The 12,523-nt window shown below is 36.0% G+C and overlaps 1 protein-coding gene across 2 annotated transcripts in view; it reads left to right on the forward strand.

Annotated features, from left to right (window-relative positions):
- Nucleotides 1-12,523, forward strand: part of edil3.S (EGF like repeats and discoidin domains 3 S homeolog) — a 311,320-nt gene that overhangs the window by 149,574 nt on the left and 149,223 nt on the right. For both annotated transcript variants that reach the window (XM_018244394.2, XM_018244395.2), the window contains one exon: nucleotides 4,310-4,438. In XM_018244394.2, coding sequence (XP_018099883.1) covers nucleotides 4,310-4,438 — 129 coding nt within the window. The remainder of the gene's footprint in view (nucleotides 1-4,309; nucleotides 4,439-12,523) is intronic.

Consider the following 12,523-nt stretch of genomic DNA (forward strand, 5'->3'; position numbering starts at 1 on the left):
TCACACACGTTAGGGTCAATTTATCAGATACCAATGAACCTGGCTTTAGTTTTTGGGAATGTGGGAGGAAACCAACACAGACACATGGAGAAACATGCACTTGCACTTTGGCAGTAATAATATACTTGTGAATTATATACTAAATGGCAGTGTTCTGGAGGTTTCCCTAATTGAGATCTGGGAATTTTGTAGCTAATAAGTTGTCTAATTACAAGTAGTGTCATTCTGTGGCTACTAAAGCAAATAAAGTGCCGTCTTAAAAAGGGGCATAAAAAAGCACTTAAACTGAAGAGATGAAAACATAATTTTGACTCTTTATAGGTCCGTTGTAAGGCTTCACCTTGACTATGCAGTGCAGTTTAGGGCTCCAGCCTTAAGAAGCATATAAATGAGCTGTAGAAAAGTGCAACTAAACTGGTTAATGGAATGGGATTTACATTTTGAGGATAGATTGTCATGGTTGGGGTTGGAAAAAAGATATTCGCGAGGGGGCATGATTACTCATTAGACGTTAGAGGGCATTGTAGACATATAGCAGGAAATCTTTTTTCCATAAAATGGATCACCATACTAGAGGTCACCCCTTTAGGCTAAAAGTAAAGGACTTTCATATGAAGCAACGTAGGTGGTTCTTCACAGTGAGGACAGTAAGGTTGTGGGATGCACTCGGTTGATGTGATGATGTTGTGATGGCTGAAGAGTGACATTGATGATTTCCTGGCTATAATATCCAAGGCTATTGTGATACTAAATTCTATTATTAATATAGATATTTGTGTGTGTGTATGTATATATATATATATATATATATATATATATATATATATATATATATATATATATAATTTTTTTTTTTTTTTTTTTTTTTTCAACCCAGCTTCACTATGTAACTATGCAAACACTTTGCAGATTGTGAACTATATGCAAAACACACTGCACTAACCAGAAGGGACTTTAATCTAGGAATCCATAATTTCATGTTCTGTCTTCTAGCAGCATTACTATATAGCTGCATTTTAGGAATAAGACAATCGATCTTAAACCCTGCTACCAGGATCCTCCGGCACTCTACTGAAAGGGAACCTGTTCAACCCTAACTAAAATCCTTAGCATGGCTGCCTGTTAAGTAAAGGATAGTATAGAAAATCTTCCTTCTAACATTCAAAGCCCTTCACTCCTCTGCTCCTCACTACATTTCTTCTCTTGTCTCACTGTACATTCCTGTACATTCCCAGTCATCGTCTCATCATTCTCTCAGAGTCACCTTCTTTTCACACTATCCACATCCACTGCCACCTCTTGTCTCAAACCTTCCTATATTGCTGTTCCTAACCTCTGTAATTCCAACCCTGAATTCCTCTGTAAGGAGCTGTTTAGTGATGGGCGAATTTGCAGCGTTTTTTCCTTTGCCGGCGTCCGTTTTTTCGAAAAAAAAAATTGACACCGGCGAATTTTTTCCGCGGATTTTCGCGGGAGTTTCGCGAATTTATTCGCTGGCGGCGAATCGCGCAAATTCGCCGCGAATTCATGCCTGAAGAATAAATTCGCCCATCACTAGAGCTGTTCTCTCAATCTCTTCAAGAAAAAACTAAGAGTCTACCTTTTGGAGCACTAGAACATTGATATAGTCCAGGTACCTATTGGACAATGCCTTTACCTTGTGCACTTTTTCATCTCCAATTTGTACCTTTTGTATGTTAGCCTCCCATCCACTTAGACTGTAAGCTCTACGGGGCAGGGGCCTCCTTTCCACTGTGTCTCTTACTACATAGCACTTAAGCTCTGTGTATGAACTTTGTGTATATTTATTGTATTTTTTGTGTGACATGTCCTCCCCGTGTGTTGTAATTTTATACATTGTATAGTGCTGCAGCTCAACAGCACCACAAATAAAGTTATGCATACATACAAAAGACATTAAATGGAAGTGAATGTGTGATTTGAATATCAGAGACCTGCAGCAAGTTGTTTAAGTGCAAGGCAGAGCAAAATGTCCACAAAACATAGTGGATTGCCCCTTTTGTTTGCACTTTGTACACTTGACAATGACCCCCATATACTTGCAAAGAGTTTTGCAATGGGAATGCTCATGAGCTGCCTAGTGGGCAATGTACAGACAACACAACATGTCATAATTACTGTGCCCATACATTTCCACTTAAAGATCACCCTTGCTTTGTTAGGAATTTGTGTCACTACTTATAAAAACCTAAAGTCAACCAAGGACACCTGAAATCCAAGGTATTAGTTACTCGATTGTGCTCCATTATTGTATGTTAATTCATGTGTAAAAGTCTTATGTTATGCAATTATCTGTGATCAGCTTCAAAACCATTACTGTATAATTTAAAAGTCATGGAACTAAACATACCCATTAAGTTTAGGGCAATATTAATCTTCTTGACACTATTCACAAATGAAAGCACACTATTTAATCTAACCATTCATTATTAATGACTGAACATTGCAGATGCCCCGGAAAGTTATTTAAAAACGTGTTTTTTTTATTGATTGACAGACTCATGATATTGTATATTTTCATGGTCTAACAACTTTTTTATGACATGCAAATTATCAAGTGAAGTATCAAAATTGATGTGAGTTTCATCAGGTTTCTGTGAATAAATATGAAAATATTGCCATATATCTAGCATTTGTGGTGAAACATCTTCAAGGTTACTTAGCTTAGTTTATTTTGATTTTATTTTGATTTTATTTTGAGTTTTTGAGTCTTTCTACTCATCCCCCTCTTCTCTCTCCACTCCCCTTCCTACCATTTTCTGCACTAAAGCTTCTTAAAGAACATTCAATGTATAGGCATAGAATTACAGCAATCTTGTATAAAAAGCATAATGTGATTCATTGTGAAAATATTATGCAATATATGTACTCGCAAAGTAGCTTTGTTGTAACTTATGAAAATTGTGAGAAAAAGTAAAAAAAAATGACTTAGCAACTTTAGCTGTTTTCGACATGCTGCTACTAGAAACAGAAATATGAGTTGCATTGCTATAATTATTCTGATACAGATAACCAAAATCCATGATTACAAATTATTGTTATATCTGCCAGAAAGCCTAGTGTTTAAAAATGTGTAAAATTTAGAAGCAATTTTACCTGTTGCTGTATCCCAGAGTTGTGGTAAATACCATGTATTGATGACATATTTCACCTAGACAACTGCCTCCTGCAAAATTTAAAACAATTAACAATGAATACATCATATAATAATATATGTTTAAGGATTATAAAATGTGGTATGTTTACTACTTCAACTAAATTCATCAATTCTAAGTTTTAAGGAGTTTCCATTAAAGTCAAAGGGATGTTAAAATAGGTGTAGTTGTAGTTTAAGTAGCTGAAGTCATGGGCATTTTGTAGATGTACTAAAGAATACAGGACTGATGAGTTTTCTCTCATATTCCAAAAAAATTATTTCTTCAGCTCCCCTTTAGAAAATAATTGTATTTCAACATATCTGAGCTGGAGAACACTTTTCAAGGAAAACTGGGTTAACAAGGATCTTAAATCACTTAATCATAGAACCTATGAATGTGTAAGGCTAGGCTAGAGCCACACAACATAGACCTTTGGCTTGCAGAGAATCACAGTTTGAGAATCCACTGCCCCGCTGCTATAACTCTGCTGTACTGTCTGACATGCTGGATTACGGCACTTAAAAAGCAAGATTTTGCAGAAATCTGATGTGCCTGTAGCACAGTAGTAGAAGAGAAGAGTAGCAGTGGGGCAGCAGATTCACTCTTTAAGGCTTAGTGTATGTCCACTATTTGTCTAAAGTCTGCAGTTCCAATACTATATCTGTCTGTGGGATCTGTGAGAGCCTGCTGTTTTTTTCTTGGTTGGATACCTCCACCTTGAGCTGTAGGTCTGGAGTATGTGCACCCAGACCCCACATGTAAACTGGTGAGATGCTCAATTTACATGGCTATAAACCAAGTATTAAAAACCAAGAATCTCTCTATCATAGTATGGTTCTGCTACACTATAAAAGAAGAAATGAGGATTATGAAAACAAGGAACAATAGCAAATTAGGATAGCTTTGCAGATGGAATATAAAAATAGATTTTAGTAGTAATACTACCTGCTTATTAGTTGCTGTAGGTTAATATACAATAGCTAAAAGTGCAAAATTTGCTCCAAGTTTATTGGGATACGTTTTACGTTAGTGCAAAGAAGACTATTACTCAAAGTAAATACATTTAAGAATATACTGTAATATCTATCTGCTGGTTTTCTAATTCAGTTAATTAAGATTCACATATTTTTGTCATTGTTGTTTCTTTTCAGGACCCTGCCATCCAAACCCTTGTCATAATGGTGGAATATGTGAAATCAGTGAAGCTTATCGAGGCGATACCTTCATTGGATATGTTTGTAAATGTACCCATGGTTTCAATGGAATTCACTGCCAACATAGTAAGTATATATATATATTACTATATTTATATACGTACTGTATATACTACTTTACTAAAGTGCCTATAAATTCATGGCCATTCTCTGGAAAAAAAGTTTTTGGATATTGTTGACATACATCTAGCTTTATCTTCCTGACAGCCTGAAATTAGATAGAATGTAGTGCATTAATGCTTGAAACACATTTCTAAGGACCAGTTATGGATACAAATTCCTGAATGAATAGTGTTAATGCATATTCAGTTTATGGCTTGTCAAATCATAAGTGATCTCTAACGTCTCTTCTTTACTGCCACGGATCATGGGATTGTGCACAAAATAGATAGGAGAAGTTATACATTCACACAGGAAATTTACCTACATAAACTTGCACACCATGCACCACATTCCTGTGCACACAAATATCTTGATAACCTATCTGATTCATTCCTATTCGTAAATCTCAACTGTTCATTCATCTCCCAGCATTGCCAGCTGAAAAAGCGGGACTTTTTTAGTAACAGCATTGATCTAACCTGGCAATGTCCACTCACAGCACCCTTAATCTCAGCCGTCATTGCCATATCCAGTCATGATTAACCATTCATTCGGTCAACTTCATACTCGCTTTTCGGTAAGTTCCACATTGATTCCAGCTTTAAGACTAAAGTATGAGGCAGCTGTCTGGATATTGTCTTCGGTTGAGACTATTTTAGTTCCTTAGATCTCCTGTAGCTCAGATGATGCTTCTTTTTACATCTGCTAGATATTCATTCATAAGCAACAAACGGTTTAGGTGCCACCTAGAAGGCACATAATGCTTTGGGTGTAAGCTCCTAACTATAAACTGTTGGAGCAAACTTTTGTTTTTTATGCATTGTTGGTACAGTAAAGGATTAACTTTTTCATCCCATTCATTGGCATAGAATCTTCATCACTAACTTCATCATTTCTGTGATGTTGCTGAAAGTAAAATGGATTAAAAGAAAATTTGGACCTTGTCATGAAGGTTCACATATGCACCACTGATGCAAAATTAGATGTACAATATTTTAACACTAATTTGGTTACTGTCTCTTCAAATCACAATTAACCCATGGCAATCCAGGGGCCCTGAGTCCCTTTTGCATATGAAAAGTACTGGGAACTGGGATTTACAGTGCAGTGCCTCCACCTAGGGAACACTGAGGAACACACCTAGGGGAATTTCCACTAGGACAAATAAAACACACAGTTTGAAAATTAAACAGATATAAACATTATATTAAACAGTATTGAAAGAACTTGGGCAATCTAATATACAATACACTCCTGCACTGCGGACACGTGAGACATACCTAAGTCACTATTAGGCACCTGACACAGTTTCTACAACACAGTCCTTTTTATTATCAAAGTCCCAATCCTCTGGAAGGGGTTAATAACCACACAGTTCAGGTCAAATAGAATGTCCCTTCCCCAGAGCTCTTATACCCCAGGTAGCGCTACCTGTCCCAAAAGTACCTCTCCCTTTGGAACTTAGCAGCCACTCCCACGTAGCAGGTAAATGCGCTAGACCTGTTTTCAAATTTGGGCCCCACGCTTTTTTCCTTGTCAGTATCCTCCCTTGGGTGGCTCACTCACCGGGGTGCTCTCAGAGGAATTCACACTGGAGATCACAGGCAGCTCAGCAGCAGGATCAATCTCACCAGTGGCACCTTTCTTCTTCTGAGTCACTAGCAGCTTGGCAGGGAACAGGATGTGCTCTCTCTGTACTTCCAGCTTGGAAAGTTTCACAATACTTGGTTCTGCCTGGATCTTTCACCACACAACCCCTGTTAAACTCTGTCAGGGACCCTGTACAAAAGGCTCCAAAGTCAGGCACTCCCTCTCTCACAAGGATGCACTGAGGCGCCCAGCCAATCGGATGACCAATTTGAATTTTGTTTCCTTTGGTCTGGAAACTCACAATTATAGCAAGGAGACAGGAGCCATTTTGTGGACACTGTTATTAAGGCAAGCCTTGCATCATCTCAAAATATTATTTGTGCACCAGAATGGGGAAGCTGATGTCCATCCCCATACACTGGTTACACAGTTAAATGGTGAATAGAGAGAAAGGGGAATGTGGTCAGCGCAGTTACTGTACATCTAGTAAGTGCTGAATGGAAAGTTAAAGTAACTTCCTGTACTGCCTCTATGCCTAAGGCATAAGGGAGTGGCAGGCAATATTTGATTGACAGCTGAGATTTATAAATTAGTTTACAACAACCACTAATGCTTTAATAAATAAAATAATTGGAATTTCATGTTTAATTTGAAAAGGACTTTTATTATACAGCTTTTTATGTCTAAGTGACAGGTCCCTTTTAAGGGGTGCAAGAAATGCCCTTGAAATACTCTTTGCAGTATATTGCCCTGGTTTCCATTTGTTTGAATCTGCAATCTGCTATCATCTCCCTTGTTCTCAAGGCTCTAAATATTCCATGTTATCATTTTACTGTGTTCTCTGTTGTCAGAATAATAAAAAAAGTATACTGACTTGACAGTGGCTTCTTGCCTGATGACTCTTAAATAATTAGCAAAGTGTAAAATATTGTTACAGTTTGCCTTCGGGTTTATATTCCCTGCAGCAGAGATACTCTAGAAACGGGAGACAGACAAATGTATTCATTGCCAGTCACACTATGCTAAGTAACAAGCACAGATACTTTGAGAGCTGCCTAACTGGGAAATGCACAAAACCAAGAATATTGCATATTTGAGATAAGGTTAGCAGATCTTCTGATGAATGGAGGGCATTTATTTTACATGCAATGAATTTGCAATCAGCGCTGTTCTCGTAATTGCATTTTTCTATGTCCCTCAATTTATCAGATGAACTCATGACCTTATTGTGAGAGGGTCATTTGTGCTGCTATAACAATTCTTTCCTGACCTGTTCATCATTTTGTTTTCTAATGCTGAACACAGAGGGCATTGGAGGTCTTCACGCAAACAGATTTTCCATTAGGAGTAATCCTTTCTATTTGCATTGGATTTTGATTGCTCTGAACAGTATCTCATACTATTTCTACATGGTGATCGTCAGCTGGTTTGATTGAAAATAAACCATCATCTAACAATCGCCCTTGTGATTCTAGATTAAGAATAATATATTTTAGTGTTTGCTGAAAAGATGAGTAAAGAGTTATGAACTTGCAATTACAAGGACTAGGTTTCCTAGTTTCCATGGTAAGTAAATATATATTGCCCTGCACCTATATAAATCTATATTGAAGAGCATCAATGACTTTAGCATCCATTCCTACAGACACTAAACGTACAGTAAAATTATTTTACCCATGGCTATATCTGTAATATATCTGTACAGAATATGAAACTTGAGGTTTTGCTACCCGATATGCATTATCGAATGATGTTGAAAAACCATATCCCTGACCCATTATAGCTCAGTTTTGTTTAATTTTACATCCAACATAAACACAGCACAACACAGACATTTATTTTCACGGTTACTATACCATAATTGTTCCAAGGACTGCACATTACCCTCCAGCTATTAGCAGCAACACATTCCTTGAGTCTCAGCTATTACGCTTTGCTGTTCCTCGTCTTCCTTAATAAAGGAACATGATTAATAGTTTCTATTCTTCAGGATTGCTCTGTAACTTATGGAGAGGAAAGGTAAACATTGATGATGTTGAGGTATTGATCTCTCATGGGGAAAGCACATTCTCATTCTGATGACATTTTCCTTTTATTCTTACTTTAAAAAAAATGCAAACTTCCTCTTTACAAACGAGGGGTTCATTAAGCCTGAAATTGTCTCTAAAAAGAACTTTGTAAAAACATTCATGTTACTTTCATATATATTATTATTATAGGAATTAGTGGATAACAAACTCACTAGCAACCCACACAAACCTAATACTTTATCTCTACAGCATCAATTACCCTACCTGTCCACAGAGAGAGCAAAGGGAACTTGCAAAGTATTTACAACCTCAATTAGCAACACTTTGACAGCTTTCCCCGTATTAATGGCATATATATTGGTTTTCAATGCATACTCTTCCGCTACACGCAATGTAGAATTGCAGCAGGAACTGTCACTGCTTTAATGAGATGTGGTTTAAACATTTCTGTCAAAGAAACTGTGTTGACTTTTGTAATAATGGTGCAATTTGAATGTCAGGTATCTGCACTAAGGTAATGAAAAAAGAACGCCATGGTTTGAAATGCAGAATGGAATGCAGGTTTTTTACACCGTTTTCTAAATAGTTAGAGTATTAATGATAAAGTCTATATGTAGGCTAATAAACACTGTACTGTATATAAAATAATTGGAATTTAAAATGTAAAGGCTGTTATAAAGGGTTAAAAACATGGATTTAGGAAATGTTAATGGTGCATTTAGTGCACATTCAGGGGCCTATTTATCATGCTGTGTAAAACATTGGAGAAATACATCACCGGTGATATGGCCAATAGCAACCATATCTTTGCCTTTGGGTTCTAACGTGTAGGTGATCTAATTGCTGATTGGTTGCTATGGGCAACATCACTGTTGATTCTCCAATGTTTTACACAGCATGGTAACTAGGCCACATAGTGTACAAGGCACACCATTCCAATGAGGAAAATAGATGTGGCTGCAAAAGCCAAGTTCCCAGTTCTGCTTGCCTTATCTGTAGCCAGCAAGTAAATTGTACAGGTATGGAATTTGTTATCTGGAAACCCATTATCCAGAAAGCTCAAATTTACAGAAAGGCCTTTTCACATAGACTCCATTTTATCCAAATAATCCAAATTTTTATAAACTACTTCATTTTTCTCTGTATTAATAAAACAGTAGCTTGTACTTGACCACAACTAAGATATAATTAATCCTTATTGGAAGCAAAAACAGCCCATTGGGTTTATTTAATGTTTACATGATTTTCTAGTAGACTTAAGCTATGAAGATCCAAATTACAGAAAGATCCATTATCTGGAAAAACTCAGGTCCTGAGCATTCCGGATAACAGATCCAATACCTGTATTAATGATCCACTATCTTAACTTTTAACCTATTCTTGCATGTACCTAGAAGGGGTAGGTGATTTGAACATTTGTTCAACCCCCTCTAGTGGTTTATTTGTTTTATAGACTTTTTATTTATTGGTTCTGCTAGTATTTTCTGATGCTTGTGTACTGTTCGGTTAAAAGACAGTGTTTTATATACTCTGATATGATGTAAATAAAGAGGTGAAGATTTTTACATGGGTGTGTCGGTTTTTGATATTCGTGGATATACATAAATTATAACTGTGCACCCCGGTTGCATACGGAAGAAAAAGTTTGCCTTGGAGTGCGGATACTCCGTAGACTGATAGTAGACTTTCAGTTAAGCATGGTCCTTGAGAAGTGGCATTTTTAGTGGTGTAAACATTAAATCTTAGGAAAACTATACCCCCAAAATGAACACTTCAACAGATAGTTCACATCATATTAAGTGGCATATTAAAGAATCTTACCAAACTGGTCTATATATTTAAGTAAATCTTGCCCTTTTACATCTCTTGCCTTGAGCCATCATTTCGTGATGGTCTGTGTGCTGCCTCAGAGATCACCTGACCAGAAATACTGCAACTCTAACTGTAACAGGAAGAAGTGTTGAAGCAAAAGCCAGATCTCTGTCTGTTAATTGGCTCATGTGACCTATGAAGTATAGTTTGTTTGATTTGTTGTGTGTACAGTGAATCCTACGATCCCAGGGGGCGGCCCTTATTTTTTAAAATGGCAATTTTCTATTTATGATTACCCAATGGCACATACTACTAGAAAAGTATATTATTAAAATGGTTTCTTTACATGAAGCAGGAGCTGTTTTATGCAATACCTTTTTATATTGACCTACATTGTTTGGGGGTATAGTTTTCCTTTAACATTAATTAAATTGTTTAATTGTTGGCATAATGAGTTTTCTATATCAGTTATTTCTTCTGTATTCCATTTAGAACTTTCACCATAGAAAAATACTGTACATCTCTCATATTTTATCAGGAGCAATCAGAAGATGAAACTGGAATTTTTATTGTCAGAGAAGACAGAGTGCCTGTCTATTCCTTATTACCTTTAAATGAAATTCATGCCACTTTGAAATTGTCGTATATTTATGGACTTTACAAGGGAGTTGTAAATCTGATTATTGTATTGGCTAGATATTAAGTGCAGTTAACTTTACAGCTCAGTGGAATGTGATTTCTGATATAGCGAGTCATTTTAATAGGCAACTCTACTTCTTTTTTTTTAAATGTAACCAATTAAATGCTATTGTATGAGATAGTGTTAATTATACAGGATTAGGGATGCACTTTAAAAAAAGAACTTGCACTGTCTTTACTAGTGATGGGCGAATTTGTGCCGTTTCACGTCACCGAAAAATTTGCGAATTTCCCATGAAATTTATTCACCAGCGGCGATATCCCGCAAATTTGCTGCACATTTGCGCCTGCTGAATAAATTCGCCCATCACTAGTCTTTACCCAAAGGATTTCATTTATTGCACCCATTTAATTTTAGTAGTATATGAGTACATCTGACTGTAACTTCCCACACTGTAAAATTTGTATTTTGTTTTGTGAAGGTAAGAGAAGACTGGGAGTGGACTAAGTGGAAGTTGATCCCGTTTAAAATCACATTTAAAAATGTGATTTAAAATCACTACAATTCTGCCTTTAATAAATAGGCCTTCAGGAGTTAGAGGGTCATTGTCATAAGTCTGGCTTTATGGAACCCACTATAATAAGCAGAATTTAGTATGTCCTGCGCTCTTAGGCTACAAAAAGATCAATAAATAGGAAAGAGTGGGGAGTAATTATTTTATTTCTATTTCCTCATAAATTAGGGTTTACAACTTCCCTAAATAAACATTAATTTACAGTAATAGTGAACTGTTTTTTCCTGTTTTGTTTGTTCTGTTCTGTTCTGGAAATGGCAGCTACATGCTTTACATTGTGGTTCTAAATCATTCATTAGCAAACATGATTTTTCCATGGCCATATAAAATTGGATTTTGATTAGAATGATCACATTAAATCTAGTACAAAGAAAATACTATAATTAGGACTGCACACATTTTATTGCAATTTGCACCATCTTGCACGTAGTTAATGACCCACCATGTTCTCCATGTGTTCTTATGGAATTACAGTTATAGTTGAAAAGCAGACAGATATATGTTTTGATAAAGTGCACATTAAAGGGCAGATTTGCTAACTTGGCATTGGTGAATCCTCGAACATTGCTGATTTATATTTTTTCACCTTACTGATTTTCAGGAAAATGTACCTAATTGCTAAATTTATTAAATGAACCCGTATATGATTTTTGTGGTTGTGGAATTAGATTGCAATCTTTACTGGGACTAGTGTAATTATTAAACATTTTGTCTAAAATGCTTTAGAATACTAGAGAAATAATAATGTCCTCAACCTTTGTAATAGTTTTTTATAACATGTGCATTTTCATGCCAAACTTTTGAGGACACAATCTTAGCAATATGGTTTTGTTTTCAGATTCATTTCATCGGATATCAGTAAAATACAGTATATCTCGAAAAGGACAAGTTAAAAAGAGTTACGGTTTGTTTGTAATAGCCCCTGTACCAAACAGATAAACAGCAAAACTCCATAAATTCTGAATTACTTGGAGAGGAATATACCTGTACTCATAATTTATAAAATCGGAACTGATTCATATATCATTACTGATTCTGCCCTGTGGAAATGAATAGAATGTGCGTATTTACTCGGCACCACAATGGATGAATTTTTATAGTTTTACAAATATGGAAATAAAATTTTTTCAACAAGTTAACGTAACAACGGGGTTAGGGAAGTGGTTTCTTAATATTCAAGTCTATTTTCCAAATTAGAAGAATGATCAGGAATGAATTGGTGTTTGAATTTAGGACAATGATGCTGTAATGGTATATATAGTCCAAAGTCAACATTTCCATTTTCTAATAATGAACTTCGAGCTTCAGAGCTGTTTCTGTACAGTTTTACATTTTTACTTAAATGATGTTGAGACCTTATTAAAGTGCATCATTTTTAGACAGCAATTGTGCGAAAGTTATGT

This window comes from Xenopus laevis, chromosome 1S (genome assembly GCF_017654675.1).
Source record: "Xenopus laevis strain J_2021 chromosome 1S, Xenopus_laevis_v10.1, whole genome shotgun sequence".
Taxonomy (NCBI): domain Eukaryota; kingdom Metazoa; phylum Chordata; class Amphibia; order Anura; family Pipidae; genus Xenopus; species Xenopus laevis.